This window comes from Mus musculus, chromosome 4, assembly GCF_000001635.26.
Source record: "Mus musculus strain C57BL/6J chromosome 4, GRCm38.p6 C57BL/6J".
Lineage (NCBI taxonomy): Eukaryota > Metazoa > Chordata > Mammalia > Rodentia > Muridae > Mus > Mus musculus.
The window spans coordinates 116,572,080-116,588,784 of NC_000070.6; the positions used below are offsets into that span (position 1 = coordinate 116,572,080).

General features: G+C 40.7%; 1 protein-coding gene across 4 annotated transcripts in view; it reads left to right on the forward strand.

Annotated features, from left to right (window-relative positions):
• Positions 1-16,705, forward strand: part of Gpbp1l1 (GC-rich promoter binding protein 1-like 1) — a 36,724-nt gene that overhangs the window by 14,901 nt on the left and 5,118 nt on the right. For all 4 annotated transcript variants that reach the window (XM_017320452.2, XM_006503485.4, NM_029868.3 and 1 more), the window contains exons 4-9: positions 1,315-1,444; positions 2,258-2,535; positions 7,168-7,240; positions 9,171-9,364; positions 15,292-15,432; positions 16,500-16,664. In XM_017320452.2, coding sequence (XP_017175941.1) covers positions 1,315-1,444; positions 2,258-2,535; positions 7,168-7,240; positions 9,171-9,364; positions 15,292-15,432; positions 16,500-16,664 — 981 coding nt within the window. The remainder of the gene's footprint in view (positions 1-1,314; positions 1,445-2,257; positions 2,536-7,167; positions 7,241-9,170; positions 9,365-15,291; positions 15,433-16,499; positions 16,665-16,705) is intronic.

Consider the following 16,705-nt stretch of genomic DNA (forward strand, 5'->3'; position numbering starts at 1 on the left):
ATATAAACAGGATCCCTTAGGCAAGTTTACTAGCTGAGTAAGCAAACTCCAGGTTCATGATAGTTCCTGCCTTGGTAAATAAAGTGGAATGGGAAATCAAAGCAGAAGATATATATATTATGTCAACTTCAGGCCTCTGTATACTCACAAGTGCCCAGATACCCACTCAGGTACAGATCCAGAAAAGAGGTTTAGAATAAAAGTTTATGGAATTAGGAATATTAGAACTAATCTATGATTATTTAAAAGCTTCTTTCTCTTGTTTATGTAAATTTAAAGACTTAATCTCCCTGAATTTTTTTCTTCTCATGAATAAATAAATAAATTGGGCTGATACTAAAATTACAGTATTGCCACAAATATGAAATAATGTTTAGAAGTATTTTAAATCTATGGTAACACATTAGTAGTGGATCTTGGTTGTCATCCCAGTACTCTAAAAGCTGAGGCAGGAAAATTGCCACGAGTCCCATGTATAACTGTGGGCCTTTTTTTGTTTTTTGTTTTATTTTGGTTTTTCGAGACAGGGTTTTTCTGTATAGCCCTGGCTGTCCTGGAACTCACTTTGTAGACCAGGCTGGCCTCGAACTCAGAAATCCGCCTGCCTGTGCCTTCCAAGCGCTGAGATTAAAGGCGTGCACCACCACGGCCCTTCACTGTGGGCCTTTCTATACCTGCCCTGACTCCTGAATAATGACATGGAGGCCTATGCTTATTTATAGTGCTTTCACTGTTCCCCAACTTGCTCTTAACTTATATTAACCTGTTGGTACTATTCTATGTCTGCGGCTGATTAGTTACCTCTCCTCAGTTTCATACATAAACTTCCAAGTCTTCCTACCTTTGACTTTTTCCTAGAGTTCCTTTCTCTTTACTGGATATCTTACCTTCTAGTCTACCTTTTGCTATAGGCCATAGGCTTTTTATTTTAACCAATTAGAAGGCACCTTAGGCAGGCAGGGAAGGACAGAGACACATGTTCACACAGTACATATAAACATCCCTAAACTGATGCAAACCTGGGTTATATAGGTAGTCCTGGGTTACACAATAAGACCCTGACTCAAAAGACAAAAGTTGTAGTAATCTGGTTATGATACTTCACATCTATAATACACTTTTTTTTGTTTTGTTTAGTTTTGAGACAGGGTCTCCCCATGTAGCTGGCCCCAAATTCATGGCAGTCATATCTCGGTCTTAGTACTGATATTATAGACATTGTATTACCACAACAACTATTTTTGAATCACTGATTTAGAGCCCAATAAGCTACTGAAGGAAACTGAATCTTTTCCTCTCTACACTTTATGTTAGTCATCTACAGCCACCTTTGACAAACACGGAGAGCACCTATCCCGTGGAGAAGGTAGATTTGGAATAAGCCGTCGTCGACATAATTCCTCTGATGGCTTTTTTAACAATGGACCTCTACGGACTACGGGAGGTGAGTTATATCAAGCTGTTGTCTTGTGACTATATATATATATATATATATATATATATATATATATAGTCACACTATATATACATACATACATACATATTGTTTGTTTGTTTGTTTGTTTTTGTTTTTCGAGACAGGGTTTCTCTGTCTAGCCCTGGCTGTCCTGGAACTCACTTGTAGACCAGGCTGGCCTCGAACTCAGAAATCTGCCTGCCTCTGCCTCCCGAGTGCTGGGATTAAAGGCTTGCGCCACCACGCCCGGCGTGACCATATATTTGAACTACTGCTTAGATAGAGCAAGGCACAGTAGTGAACACTTAATGCCAACATTCACAAGACAGGCAAGTATATCTCTTGAGAGTTTTAGGCTAGCCTAATCTACCTATTTTCAAGAGACACAGGGCTAAATAGTGAGACCATATCTCAGACCAAAATAAAAACAATAATGAAGTGCTATTTACACTAAACTCAGACTGGATGTATGTCAATAATCCAGAAACAGTCATTACCTAGATTCTACACCTGTTTCTATGAATCATCTTTTCAGTTGAAAAACTAATTTAGAAGGGCTGGAGATTTAGCTCAGTGGTTCGGGCACTTTTCCTCAGTAGGAGCTCTAGCACCAGAAGGCTGGGAGAATTGTCTCACAAAGCATGGTGCATTTATTGGTTTCTTTGTATGGATTTCTCATTTAAAATATTTCCTAAAGCCTTTTTGGAAGTAACTTTGACCAAATTAGTAGCATATAGTCCAGTTATTTCTGAATTTATAAGAAACAGATAACTAATACCTTACTTTTTCTTGCTATTTTAGATTCTTGGCACCAACCCTCCCTATTCCGCCATGATTCTGTTGACTCTGGTGTCTCTAAGGGAGCATATGCTGGAACCACAGGTTGGCATGGCTCTTCCCGAGGTCATGATGGTATGAGCCAACGTAGTGGAGGTAGTAGTACAGGAAACCACCGACACTGGAATGGCAGCTTCCATTCCCGGAAAGGCTGCGCCTTTCAAGAAAAAACACCAACTGAGATTAGGGAAGAAAAGAAAGAGGATAAAGTAGAAAAGTTGCAGTTTGAAGAGGAAGACTTCGTAAGTATGAAGCTTTTAAATGCGTAGTTAAAAGCAATAGTGTCTTTTAAATAACACGGGGCCCTAATTAACTTAATATATTTATTTGCAAAAGGGTCTCTCTGTTGTAGACCAGGCTGACCTCTATCTCATAGAGATATGCCTGTCTCTGCCTCTGGAATTAAAAATGTGGGCCACTGTGGTCAGCTCAGGACTCTTGTGAATTTTTCTCTGTCTCTTCAGTCACCTTTATCATAAAAGTTTGTTTTCCCTGGATTTTGCTCTTTGTAAAATAACTATGTTTTGGCTGCTAACTATAATCAGTGAAATTTAATGCTTTCTTTATTCTGTTTCTTTATTATATATGTGAGTATGAATGCACCTATGGCATATACATGTATTGAGGACAACTGGAGTTGGTTTGTTTTCCTTCCACCATGGGGATCCTGGAAATTAAAATAGGTTATGTTAGGTTTGATGATAGGGACTTACTTACTTACTGAGCCACCTTGCTGATCCCAAGAACATCCTTTAAAAATTAACTATAGGGGCGGGAGAGATGGCTCAGCAGGTAAGAGCACTGACTGCTCTTCCAGAGGTCCTGAGTTCAAATCCCAGCAACCGCGTGGTGGCTCACAACCATCTGTACTGGAATTGATGCCCTCTTCTGGTACTCAAATACATAAAATAAATAAATTCTTTTTTTTTAATTAATTATAATATCATGTGAGCCTGTGAATGCACATATTGTATATATGTGTGGCCTTGCATGCAATAGTCCTCCAGATCTCAGTACAAATTTATAGTTAGTTCTTCCACCTTCACCTGAGTTCCAGGTCCATCCATCCACTCACCTCTGTATCCACAGGCTACATCTCCTGCCTCTCACTTCTTCTAGAGTCCATATCTCTTGCAGGAAGTTCTGCCTTCCAGTACCTGCACAACTATTAGCTGTCAGCTCTTTATTAAGTAAAACCAATCAGGTAAAATTCTAGATTGACTTAGACAGGCGAGGAAGAGTGAATATTTAAAAAATGTGAAACCAGCGTTGGACCATTAGCTTTCTAGCAGTACAGAATTAACAATTGAATATACAGAGACACCTTCACATGGTGCACCCCAGCAAGTATCTGTGAGTACAACTCAGTGACAGGGTTCATGTGTATCATATGTATCAGACTCTCTCCTGGTTCCAGCAGATCACTGAATGGAATCTGGAACTAGGAGTGCTTAGATTAAAAGCAGAGTTCTTCTCTAGCATCTACAGAGTCCTTGATAAATGTATTTATATGGATCTATGTAGGAACTAACAAAATACAACATATAATAACTGATATAATAGTCCCTAAACGGGACGTATTATATAACTACTTCTGATGAGAAAATAAGAAAAACACATCTCAAAGTACTAATGTTTTAGTTTTTGAAACACTGGCATTGCTATTTGCAGACTCTTAGGTGTATATCATACATAGGATAAAGTAGGTATAGAGGATCCTCCTCCTAGAGGATGTAAACCTACCAGCCTTCAAGTTTGGGCAGGAGAAAAGGCTCCATGATTAAGAACACATGGTAGCTATTGCAGAGGACATGGTTTAGTTCCCAGCATTCATCTGGTGGCTGAAAATCATTTGTGACTCTAGTTCCAGGAAATTCAACACCTTTTTCTGACTCACACATACACTAGGCATACACGTTGTGTACAGACATATATGCAGGCAAAACACTCATTAATATAAAACAAAATCCCAAACTTAAAACCAACTTTAACTGGGTTGGGTATGTCAATACATTATTAGGTATTTGTCTTTAAAAACTTGGGGTAGTGCTATAAAAAATCTAAAAATAGAAGTTGATCCCCAAATTAGTAAACAACGTAGTACGTAGATCTTAGTATTAAAACACATTTCTGAAAAAGATGTTTATAAAATGAAGGGTTGGGGTTTTTGTTTTGGGGGGTTTTGTTTTGTTTCATTTTACATAGGAAATATTTAAAGACTACTAGGGCTCTATCAAAAACATTCATGGGCCAATCAGCTGACTCCATATTGTTGCCTGCCACCAAACTAGATTACCTGAATTCAATTCCCTAGACCCATGTCAAAGGGCAGACGTGACCCTAACAAGTTGTCTCCTGACCTGCACATTCACTGTTCCTATACACAGACTACAAAATACACACTAGCTTACAAAATAAGAATATAAAGGCGGGTGGAGACAGATGGCTGAGTAGTTAAGAGCAGATGCTGCTCTTGCAGAGGACTTGCCTTCAGTGTCTAGCATCCACATCAAGTGGCTAACAACCTCCTGAAAATCCAGCTTCAGGAGGATCTAAGCCAGCTGTCCACAGGCACACAAGCATACATATAATTACAAAGGAATGATCATGATTGGGCATGGTGGTGCACACCTTTATCTTAGCACTTGGGAGTCAGAGACAAATGGATCTCTTGAACTTGAGGTCAGCTTGGTGTACATTGTGAGTTCCACGTCTTATAGCTAGGACTACAAGAGATAACAAATAACAAAAGGTCAAAGAGGTTATCTAAAGTCATTTAAAGATAACTATAATGGTTTACAAAGTATACCCAGTTTAATCAGTTACATACTTGCTATAATGAGTGATAGAAGAACTTTGCGTATTTGCTTTTGTGGGTTTCAGTGATGTGTGTATATATATCCATGTGTGTGGCTTAGCCAGCATGTAGAGCTCAGAAGACATCTTTCAGTTCTTTCTTTCTACCTTTAGATATTGGGATTTTACTTGGTTTATCACACTTGCATAGCAAGCTTTTTACTACTGATCCATTGTTCTAGCCCAGTTATCTATATCATTTTGAAAATATGTTTTTAAAAGCTCAAGTTGTGCTGGGCAGTGGTGGTGTACACCTTTGGTCCCAGCCCTTGGGAGGCAGAGGCAGGCGAATTTCTGAATTCAAGGTCAGCCCAGGCTATATAGACAAACCCTGTCTTGAAAAACCAAAAAAACAAAAACAAAAACAAAAAACCCAAAACCCTCAAGTTGCTAGGTAGATGGGTGCTCTTACAGAGGCTCACAGTGGGTGGATCACAACCCTCATTTACTCCAGATCCAAAGGATTTAATGTCTTCTTCTGTCCTCTTCAGACACTTGCACTCAGGTGCAAATACACATAAACACATCATTTAGAAACTAAAACAGTTGGGAGATGGCTCAGTGGTACGAGCACTGGCTGCTCTTCCAGAGGTCCTGAGTTCAATCCCCAGCACCCACATGGTGGCTCACAACCATCTGTAATGGAATCTGATGCCCTTTTCTGCTGTGTCTGAAGAGAGGGGCTGTGTACTCACATACATAAAATGAATTAATTAAAAAAGAAGAAGAAGAAAGTTTTAAAAATCAGTGTGGTAAGATTGGGGATGCTGCATCAATGGGAAGAGTTTCTGTTCAAGAACACAAGCCCAGAGACCAGAGGCTTAATTAAGCATACTTAGAGCCACCGAAGTGAAGGTAACTTTAAAATCTGATTGTTTGAGATAGAGTGTGACTGTGTGGATCTGGTTCTCCTGAAATTCACAAAGAAATACCCACCTCTGCCTCCCCCATGCTGACATTGAAGGTGTGGCCACCATATCCTATTTTTAAAAAGACAAAAACAGAACAGGAGTGCTGAGCACACGCTTCCCTGGTAAGTGGGGTTGTTTTGGTTTGTTTGTTTGTTTGTTTTTTTCCAGGCAGGGTTTCTCTGCATAGCCCTGGCTGTCCTAGAAGTCACTCTGTAGACCAGGCTGGCCTCGAACTCAGAAATCCACCTGCCTCTGCCCCCCAGTGCTGGGATTAAAGGCGTGCGCCACCACACCCAGCTCCTGGTAAGTGTTTGTCTGGCGTGTCTATGGCCTTGAGGTCAGTCCCCTCACTGGAGGGAAAGGAAAGAAAGTTCCCTTTTTTAATCTGTTAAAACAGTTTAATATTCTGGACATCCCTTCTATCCTCTATATAATTACTTAAGACTGAGCTAAACTTGGTTTGAAATTATTGAGCCTTCAGTTCTTAGAGTCCTACATTTCCAGATTTGGAATTAGTCTTTAAGGACCAGTCTCAGTCATCACCTGTAATTTCTCATTTCTCTGCCAGGAATTATCCATTCCTTTCTCAAATGTTTTTATCATAGTATGATATTTTCTTGGCTACTAGCTTTATCTTTGTGATAGTCCTGTAAGGACAAGGGCTTTTTAAATTGCCTTTGTATTCCTCATACAGTCATGCAATGTGGCTTTCTTCTACTCTAATGCAGTCTTAGAACTTCAGTGAATACCATGCGTTTCACTGACACCATTACTCTCCTTAATTCTGAGGAAAACAACCCATATTCTTGTTCTGTGTCTTTTATGCCTTCTTCTTTCATACTCACCCTATAGAAAGATGGGAAAGTGCATGTTTATATGTTATGTATATTTATATGTATAAGAATCCTATGACAAAGGAAATAAAATTTAAGATACAAATAACACAGTGCCTGTTATTTCATCATACTACTTGTTACATTTTCGATATATTATTAAATTGGTTGGATCTGATTATAATTATTGGTAGCTTCTATGGTGATGGCTACTTTGAAAAATTCTCAAGTAATAAACTTTTTGTATCAACCATTTATATCCCTTCTTTCCTAGCCTTCTTTGAATCCAGAAGCTGGCAAACAGAATCAGCCCTGCAGACCTGTTGGGACCCCTTCTGGAGTGTGGGGTAGGTACATTTAACTATACTAAAAACACAGCTGAGAGAAATAAAAATTCTTCCTCCTTTTTTTTTTTTTTTTTTTTTTTTGATTTTTTTATCTCAATTTTTCTATCTTCATCCCTTTGCCTGAAGACACCAACACCAGTTAGCTATTCACTAAGATAGCTCTTCATCTACAAGATAGGAAAATATAGCCGAGCGTGGTGGTGCACGCCTTTAATCCCAGCACTAGGGAGGCAGAGGCAGGCAGATTTCTGAGTTCGAGAGGCCAGCCAGCCTGGTCTACAGAGTGAGTTCCAGGGCAACCAGGGCTATGCAGAGAAACCCTGTCTCCGGGAAAAAAAAAAAAAGGAAAATATTCTATACCCATAAAACCATCCAAGCATAATAAGCTTAGAGGACCCTAACTGGGACATGGGTTTTTGCTCTTTGGTGGGTTTTCTGGCAGTTTGAGTAGATTTAGCTTGAATTGTCTGCTTGTTTAATAGTGTGCATTCATACCTGTGAATTCAGATGGCCTTGACATTCAGACTCGGGTGTTAGACTCTGGAGCTACAGGTGACACGGGCCCTGAGACCTGGAGCAGTCTCTTCAGCCCTGATGATTGTTGGTGCTGGTTTTTTGAGGCAGGATCTCAGAGATCCACCTGCCTCTACTTTACATGGTTGTGCCTGAAGATCACCCTGTCCATCTTACAAGCTAAACACTCCCTTAGTACTGCTAATCTTTGTGTTGTGAGACTCATTTATAAATTTAGTGATTCATCTGCTGGTTTTTGTTTGTTGTCTTTTTTCATACAGTTGCCAAATGGTACTTTTTTTTTAAAGTACCATTAAAAAAAAAAAGAATGGCTAGACCATTCCAGCCATTGGAAATTCCAGCACAAAAGGAATTCCAGCACTTGGAAAGCAGATATAGCTGAATGTTTGTGAGTTCAAGGACAGCCTAGTCCCTATAGAGATTATAGTGGTTTCCAGGCTACTCAGATCTATAGAGGACCTGTCTCAAAAACAAAAAAAAAAGACTGAGGGATTGGAGAAATGGCTCAGTGATCAAGAGTACTGACTCTTCTTCTAGAGGACCGGGGTTTGATTGCAAACACCCACATAGCAGCTTATAATATTTGTAACTTCAGGATATTCAGCACCTTCCTCTGGCCTTCTCAGGTACTAGGCATGCATGTGGTATGCAGACAAAACACTCATGTACGTAGAAAAACTATATTTTAAAAATAAAATTTGAAAAATGTTACTATTTTTCCAGTAGTGTCATGTGTATTGTTTTGCTAATGTATTTGGTGGCATGAGCACATGCTTGCACATACAAAGGGAAAAGGGCAGCCATGGGTGGTTTGCTTCAGGAGCTTCATTTTTCAACACTGTCTCATTTATCTGACTTTCATCGCATGTGCTAGACTGGCTGGGCAGTAAATTCTAGGGACTCAGCTGTTTTTCTCTCTGTTGCTAAGATTGTAAGCATTTGTAGCTGGGTTTATTTTTTGCTTTGGTTTGGTTTTTTGGTTTTGTTTTTGGTGTTTTCGAGACAGGGTTTCTCTGTGTAGCCCTGGCTGTCCTGGAACTCACTCTGTAGACCAGGCTGGGCCTTGAACTCAGAAATTTGCCTGCCTCTGCCTCCCAAGTGCTGGGATCAAAGGCGTGCACCACCACGCCTGGCTTTTTTGGGGGGTGGGGGGGAGTTGTGTTGTTTTGTTTAAAAAAAACATGGGTTCTTAAGCTCATATACCCGTGCTTGCATGGTAAACACTTTACCTACCCCATAGTATTTTTTTTTTCAAGAATTTGTTAAATGACACAAGGTAATATTTGTCCCCTGGTCTCAACTTCATCTCCTATGTTGAAGGTGAGGATGTTGTTTAAACTGTTGGTTTTCCTTGTAGTGTGACCTTCCTTTGTGTCTCTACTCTTATATTTCACAGAAAATCCACCTAGTGCCAAGCAACCCTCAAAGATGCTAGTCATCAAAAAAATTTCCAAAGAGGATCCTGCTGCTGCCTTTTCTGCTGCATTCACCTCCTCAGGATCCCACCATGCAAATGGGAACAAAGTGTCAACAATGGTCCCAAGTGTCTATAAGAACTTGGTGCCTAAGCCTGCACCACCTCCCTCTAAGGTATGAGTTGCCTTCATTATAGGAATGTTGAGACACAGCAGGGCATGGTGGCACACGCCTTTAATCCCAGCACTCGGGAGGCAGAGGCAGGCGGATTACTGAATTCGAGGACAGCCTGGTCTACAAAGTGAGTTCCAGAACAGCCAGGGCTACACAGAGAAACCCTGTCTCAAAAAACCAAAAACCAAAAAGGGAAAAAAAAAGGAATGTTGAGAACTGAGATTAGCAACAAGTTGGATGTTTATAGAGTTATACTCCCATTACCAGACTCTGCCAGTGCCACCTGACTAGCTTCATTTTTGTAAGCTTGATCCTTCTTGTTATTTCCTTTAATAACATCAGTCAAGCTCAATACTTGGCTGCAGCTTTCCTCTTTATCTTCCCTTATCCCCGTAGCCAAGCAATTATCACAGTTACTCTTTTTCTTTGTCCTTGTTTAGAGCTTTGTCACTTTGCATACCCTTGTATTTCTTCAGCTTTATATTTCACAGAACTGCTAAAGTGATCATCCTTAAATACTTGGTACACTTGCCCACTTTGTCACATACCTGTACTCAGCTACTCAAGAGGATGGTGCAGGAAAATCAGTTGAATCTATAAGACTTCAGGTCTGGGTGTGCTTACCAAGCGGGGATGAAGGGATAGTGTATCATTCAACTTCTCTATTTGTTCAGTGCCTTTAAACTTTATTAGATTGTAAATATTTTTCTCTGAAGGACCCTACACAGACGTTCTAGTCTTTTCTAATCTGTTACTACTGTTGCTGCTCATTTTCACATCCCTTTAAAACTCTCAAAAACAAGCCCAGAGTGGTGATGCAGGCATTCAATACTGCCACTTGGGCCACAAAGAATGATACCTGTCAGCCGTCAATAATAAATATCTATTTTTATTCTTTTTAATTGTGCACAGATATGTGTGTCTGTGTCTTTGTGAGTGCAGGTACTCTGGAAGTCTAGAGGCTCTAGATCTGCTGGGGCTGGAATTACATTCATCCACATGGTGCTGGGAACCAAGCTCCTTTTGAAGGGCACCTAGCCCTATTAACTACTGCGCCATCTCTCTACGTCCCTGCCTCCTGCACTGCTGTCTCTTCCCCCCACCTCCCAACCCCCCATTGGTTTTTGGGGTTTTGTTTTTGTTTTTAGAGACAGGGTCTCTCTGTGTAGCCCCGGCTGTCCTGGAACTCACTCTGTAAATCAGGCTGGCCTCAAACTCAGAAATCTGCCTGCCTCTGCCTCTCAAGTACTTGGATTAAAGGTGTGCGCCACCACTGCCTGGCAGTGACAGGTCAGTGGGCTCAGTCTTGAAATTTAACCGCAGTTTTTTTTTTTTTTTGAGATTCTAAGTTCATTTCATCTAAATTAAGTTACTAAATACAAATCATTAAGAGCAACACCAATATAGACTGTGGCCATCCACAAAGATTTTACCAAGAAAAATGTTGCGGACTCTTTGGAGTGTGGTGGATAGCCAGAGTTTAGAGTGTTTGACATTTAAGAAGAGGTGATTACAGAAGTTCTAAGATCAGCAAATGTTAGACGTGTGGGTGGTAACTGGGCCATTTTAATTATCCTCAGTAGCTTTGAAAGGTAATACTGAGGTTTGTAATGTCTTGTCTTTTTGGTTTTTCGAGACAGGGTTTCTCTGTATAGCCCTGGCTGTCCTGGAACTCACTTTATAGACCAGGCTGGCCTTGAACTCAGAAATCCGCCTGCCTCTGCCTCCCGAGTGCTGGGAATAATGTCTTTTCTTAAAATGTGTATTTGTGTATGTTGAACATGAACATGTACATGTATGCTTGAGTGTATACAGGAAGCATGAGGTTGGCATCAAGCAACTCAACCAGAGATTGCTAATTCAGTCAGTCTAGTTCACTTGCTGGCCTCAGGGACTCAGTGATCCCATGTCTTCCTTCTGGGAGCTTGAATTGTTGTGGGTGTGTGACAGGTACAACATTTGTGCTGTATTGGCATACATATTTCGGGAATCCAAACTCAGGGTGTTTACACTATTTTAGCAGCAAACAGCTTATCTACTAAGTCTCTACCTAGGCTCCTAACAGTCATTATTACAGTAAAAATTGTTTTACAGTAAATCAGATTATCTAGGCAAAAGGATAGACATTGAGGAATGGGAAAATAACTTTGGCTGAAGCAATTAAATATTACCAATAAATTATGATTCAGGAATAAAACATCATATTCTATCACAAATTAAAAGAGCTAAGTTTAAAGTAGCAATAATGCTTGTCACTTGCTGTTAGCAAGTTGAGGAAAATAACTTGGCTCAGGCAAAATCTGATGTAAACCTTTTATTCTAGCCTCTAGAAGTATAGGTAGGCAGGTAACTGTGGAGTTCAAAGCCAGATCTACCAGACCACAGAGGTGTCCATGGCGAGACCTTGTCCCCAAAAAAGGTTTTTCTTGTTTGCAACTAAGAAACTTGTGGTGACTTTTGAGTTTAGGACGTAAGAGAATGAAGTACCAGGTAGATTGGCGCATTATTTGACTCAGGTGGATTGTGAGTTTGAGACCAGCCTAAGCTACATGACAAGACCCTAAAATGTAGCTTGTAATAAAGCTAAATGAAATATAGAAATCTTTAGGCAGCAGTCATGGGGCAACTTTAAATGCCTGTGATGGTGGGAGTCCTGACCTGGTGTAATCAGGCCCTAGATTTAATCCTCGGCACCAAGAAGAGAGTTGGTTTATCCAAGTACATCATAGTGTTGGTCCTCACAGTTGCAAAGAAAGTCTTTACCTTGTGGTGTTCATAAAGAGTTGACACAAGAAGCAGCAGCCAGGAAGCTGATAACCCCTGCAAGTTTCATTATCTAACTACTTCCATTAGGGCCCCCAATCTACTAACATTTCTAACACTTTCCTCTTACTGGGGACCAGATCATCTACACATCTACACATCGGCTTTTATGGACTTTGTTTTGTTTTTGGTTTTTTGGTTGGTTTGGGGGTTTGTACTTTTTGTTGTTTTGTTTTGTTTTAGATTTTATCCATTTATTTTATATATATGAGTACATTGTCTCTGTCTTCAGACACAGCAGAAGAGGGCATCAGATCCCATTACAAATGGTTGTGAGTCACCATGTGGTTGCTCGAATTGAACTCAGGACCTCTGGAATCTGGAAGAGCAGCCACTGAGCAATCTCTCCAGCTGTTTATAGGTTATTTTAAATCTAGCTATGCTAGTGACTTTTATTGTTACTACTTTTATGTAGTGTGTGCATGTGTGTCCGTGTCTATGTCTTATATTCTGTGGCACAGGTAAAGGTCTAATAACTTGTCAGGAGTCAATTTCTTCATTCCACCCTGTAAATCTCAGCCATTGAACTCAAGATGGCAGGCTTAGCAGCATGCACCTCCACCGGGTGAGCCGTCATCCACTCTACAACAGGTATCACTGTAAGGAATTTGGGATACTTACAGTTTGGTATTAAAGGAAAAAGATACAAAGCAGCTATTAAAACAGTCTAGGGACGGGAGAGATAGTTCTACAGTCAAGAGCACTTGTGCTTTTCAAGAAGAACTGGGATCTGTTCTCAGCACTCTGTGGTGCCTCACAGCCATTTGTAACTCCAGTTCCAAGGCATTCAACACCAGCTGTATCTGGGGGCACTAGGCATGCCCGTGGTGCCCAGACATGCATACAGCCAAAAACACACATACATATAAAAGTTTTAAAGACTCTTAGGAAATAATCTAGCAGGAACTTTCACACCAGGTTTGCTCTTTCTTTGTACAGTGACCTTAGGGAGGTTTCATAGATTTTGGGGGGGGGGGGTAGAGGTGGCAATTCTTTTTAAATTTTTAGTGAGAAGGAACAACACTTTATGAAGTACTTAACTGGCATAAAGTAAATGCCAATAAGTATTTATTACCAACATGACAAGCACACACACTATGTTTTAGCCATTCTTAAAGACTATTAAGGCAGGGCGTGGTGGAGTACACCTTTAATCCCAGCCCTTGGGAGGCAGAGGCAGGCGAATTTCTGAGTTCGAGGCCAGCCTGGTCTACAAAGTGAGTTCCAGGACAGCCAGGGCTATACAGAGAAACCCTGTCTTCAAACAAACAAAAAGACTATTAAGGAGACTGCCATGATCCTGCAGTTCCAGGAGATTCTCTACTTGCCCCCACTGTCAACACCTGTGTCTCTCATGCACATAGCCAAGGCAAAACACTAGTGCACATAAAATAAGTTTAAACAAAAGAGTTTTTAAGGGTATAAAAATATACTAGACAATGTCTTCAAGAGTTTCGTGTTTTAAGGGTGAAAAGTAACAAGGGTAAAATGACAGAGCTTAACTTCAGTTTAGCCCTTTGTTAGGTGTACAGAAGACAGAATGCTAATATGCTCTTGTCCTTTTAAACAGGGGTGATACCAGTGCTCAGATAAAGTGTTCTCTGTACTAGCATGCTGGTGAAGTTTGAATGAATCCTATCACCTATACTTTAAAACAAAACAAAACACTAGGTATATATCTATCTGTAAGCCCAGAGCTGATGGTATGATGAAGATAGGCCAATTCCACAGTCTTGTAGATAAGCCAGTCTAGCTGAGATGGCACACACACAAAAACACACACACACAGGCACACAGAGGTAATGATACCTTAATCAGGAAGCTGAATTGAGCAAGACAGGATGACATAGGGAAGCAAATTAAAGAGAATAGTAAATGGGGTGTAGTGGTCTGTAAGTTCTAGGCCAGCCTAACTACATAGTGAGACATTGTCTCGGATGGATGGTATGTAGATAGATAGATAGATGGGTGAGTGTAATGACAGCATTCTCCCTTGGGAGACTGAGTTAACTATGAGTACCTTGAGGGTGAAGAGTTTATAATGTGGCTGGAGTTCAGATCTGTAGAACTAAAGTAAATCAAGATAGGCTTAGCAGCCTGCCTATAGTTACACTGCTTACAAAGTGAAGGCCCAGACAGGCCGGTGGTGGCGCATGCCTTTAATCCCGGCACTTGGGAGGCAGAGGCAGGCAGATTTCTGAGTTCGAGGCCAGCCTGGTCTACAGAGTGAGTTCCAGGACAGCCAGGTCTATACAGAGAAACCCTTTCTCGAAAAACGAAGGAAAAAAAAAATTAGGAAGGTGGGTAAGAGCATGTACTGCATCATGGAAAGGAATTCTTTTCATAGAAACTCTTTTCTCTGTTTTGTTTTTGGGAAGTAAGTTGTTTTGCGCTTATTTCTGTTCCACTCTGTTGACCTCTATTGTCTTCTTTGGTCTCTTTATTTTTCAACACAGGCTTTCTCTCTGTTTCAGCCCTGGAACTTTCTCTGTGGACCATGCTGGCCTTTAGCCTTGAACACACAGAGATTTGTCTGAGTGCTGGGACTAAAGATATGACCACCACACTCAGCCTTCTTTCATCTCTTTAGACATTGTGATTGACTAATGGAGTATTCATATATTCATTCCACCTATACTATAGCTGTTATAGCTATGGCCAGATCCCACAAATATGAGCCAAAGAAGGCCTTTGCATTAAACAAGGACGAAATGCCATTTATAATATGCATCATAGCATGGAACTAGCCTACCACTATTAAAATATCTAGAAAACTCCATTTTTTTTCCTGATTTGTTTTATGGAAAATAATTATCACACAAGAACTACAGAGGTCAGGAGTTCTAAATGAGTGGAAATTTAGCTTCACATGCAATAAATGCTTTGAGAGCTAGCATGGTAAAGAAAGCTGTTGAACCTACTCAGCACAGCTCATGGCCTCTCTATTCCCCATCTGTCTAAACTCAGAAAGCTTATATGCATGTTAACAGGTAATTTCTGGGAACTTGTATTTCACATAATATTTCACACTTGCCTTTGATTTTTGCAAGCTAAGCTCCTGTATGTATATTGCTTTTACTGATGTGTTCTTTATTCCTATATAGCCCAACGCCTGGAAAGCTAACAGAACGGAACACAAACCTGGATCACTTTGCTCTAGCCGGGAGTCTGCTTTCACCAATCCAATTTCTGTTACTAAACCAGTGGGACTGGCTGCTGGTGCAGGTCTCCACTCTCCCAAAGAGGTGAGTGAGAATAACTGTGGGGCAACCTTTTGAAATACTGTCCTTATTTAGCCCATGAGGATGGCCTAAATGGCTTCAGTGTCTCCTCCTCCCCAGCTCACAAGTACATACTCAGATCTTACACCCAATTTTATACAGTTCTGGGGATCAAGCCAGGGCTCCATTTATGGTAGGTGAGCACTTTGTCCACTGAGTCACATATGCCCTCAAAAAGTTGGCATCTCCCCCCATCTTTTAAAGATTATATGTGTATAAGTGTTTTACCTGGATGTATATGTTGAACCCCATGATTTTCTGGTTCCTGTGGAGGTAGGAAGAGTGTTAAATTGCCTGTATCTGGAGTTTTAGGAAGTTAAAAGTTTCGTGTGATTGCCTAGAACTGAAACCAGGTTCTATGGAAGAGCAGCCAATACTCTGAACTAATGAGCCATCTTTTCAGCCCAACTATTTCTTACACAAAATTATAAAAGAATAATTTTGTTTAATTTGTCATTCTCAGCAGTGTGTGGTTGTGCATGCCTAAATCACAGTGTAGCCTGAGGCAAGGGTGTTGTAAATTCCTAGCTGACCTTGGCTGTCCAGCAGGCCTTTATATACAACACACACATACACACACACACACACACACACACTATCTTGGACTTTTCCATTTATTTGCATTAAGGTTTGCAGCGTAATGTGTAGATACAACAAACACCATTTCTGTTCTGACTGTACTGATTGCTGTCTTTATTGGTGTCCCGTAGGCGTCAGGCAGTAGACTGGGTGGCCCTGGTTGGGGTTCCCCTGTTTTCTGAGAGGTGTGTCATATAGACCAGGACTCTGTCTAAAACTCCTACACAATTGATGTTTTAAATGAACTGGGTGGTGGTGGTGTTGCTTTATATATATGGCTGCTTTGCCTACATAAATGTCTCCGATCCCTTGAGTTAGAGAGCATTGTGAGCCACCCAGTAGATTCTGAGAATTGAATCTGGGTCCTTTCAAAGAATAGCCAGTGCTTTTACATAACTCAGGGATTCTTGCCATTTGCTGGTAGGAGCAATCTGTTTGTGCTTTTTGTGCAGAGTCCCTCCAGTACTACCCCTCCAATTGAGATCAGCTCCTCTCGTCTGACCAAATTGACCCGACGAACCACAGACAGGAAGAGTGAGTTCCTGAAGACTCTGAAGGATGAACGAAATGGAGACTGCTCAGAAAGTAGAGACTGTGACAAGCTGGAGGGGCTAAGAGTAAGGCATTTTTCTGGTGTACTGTGTATTTTCTTTTATTA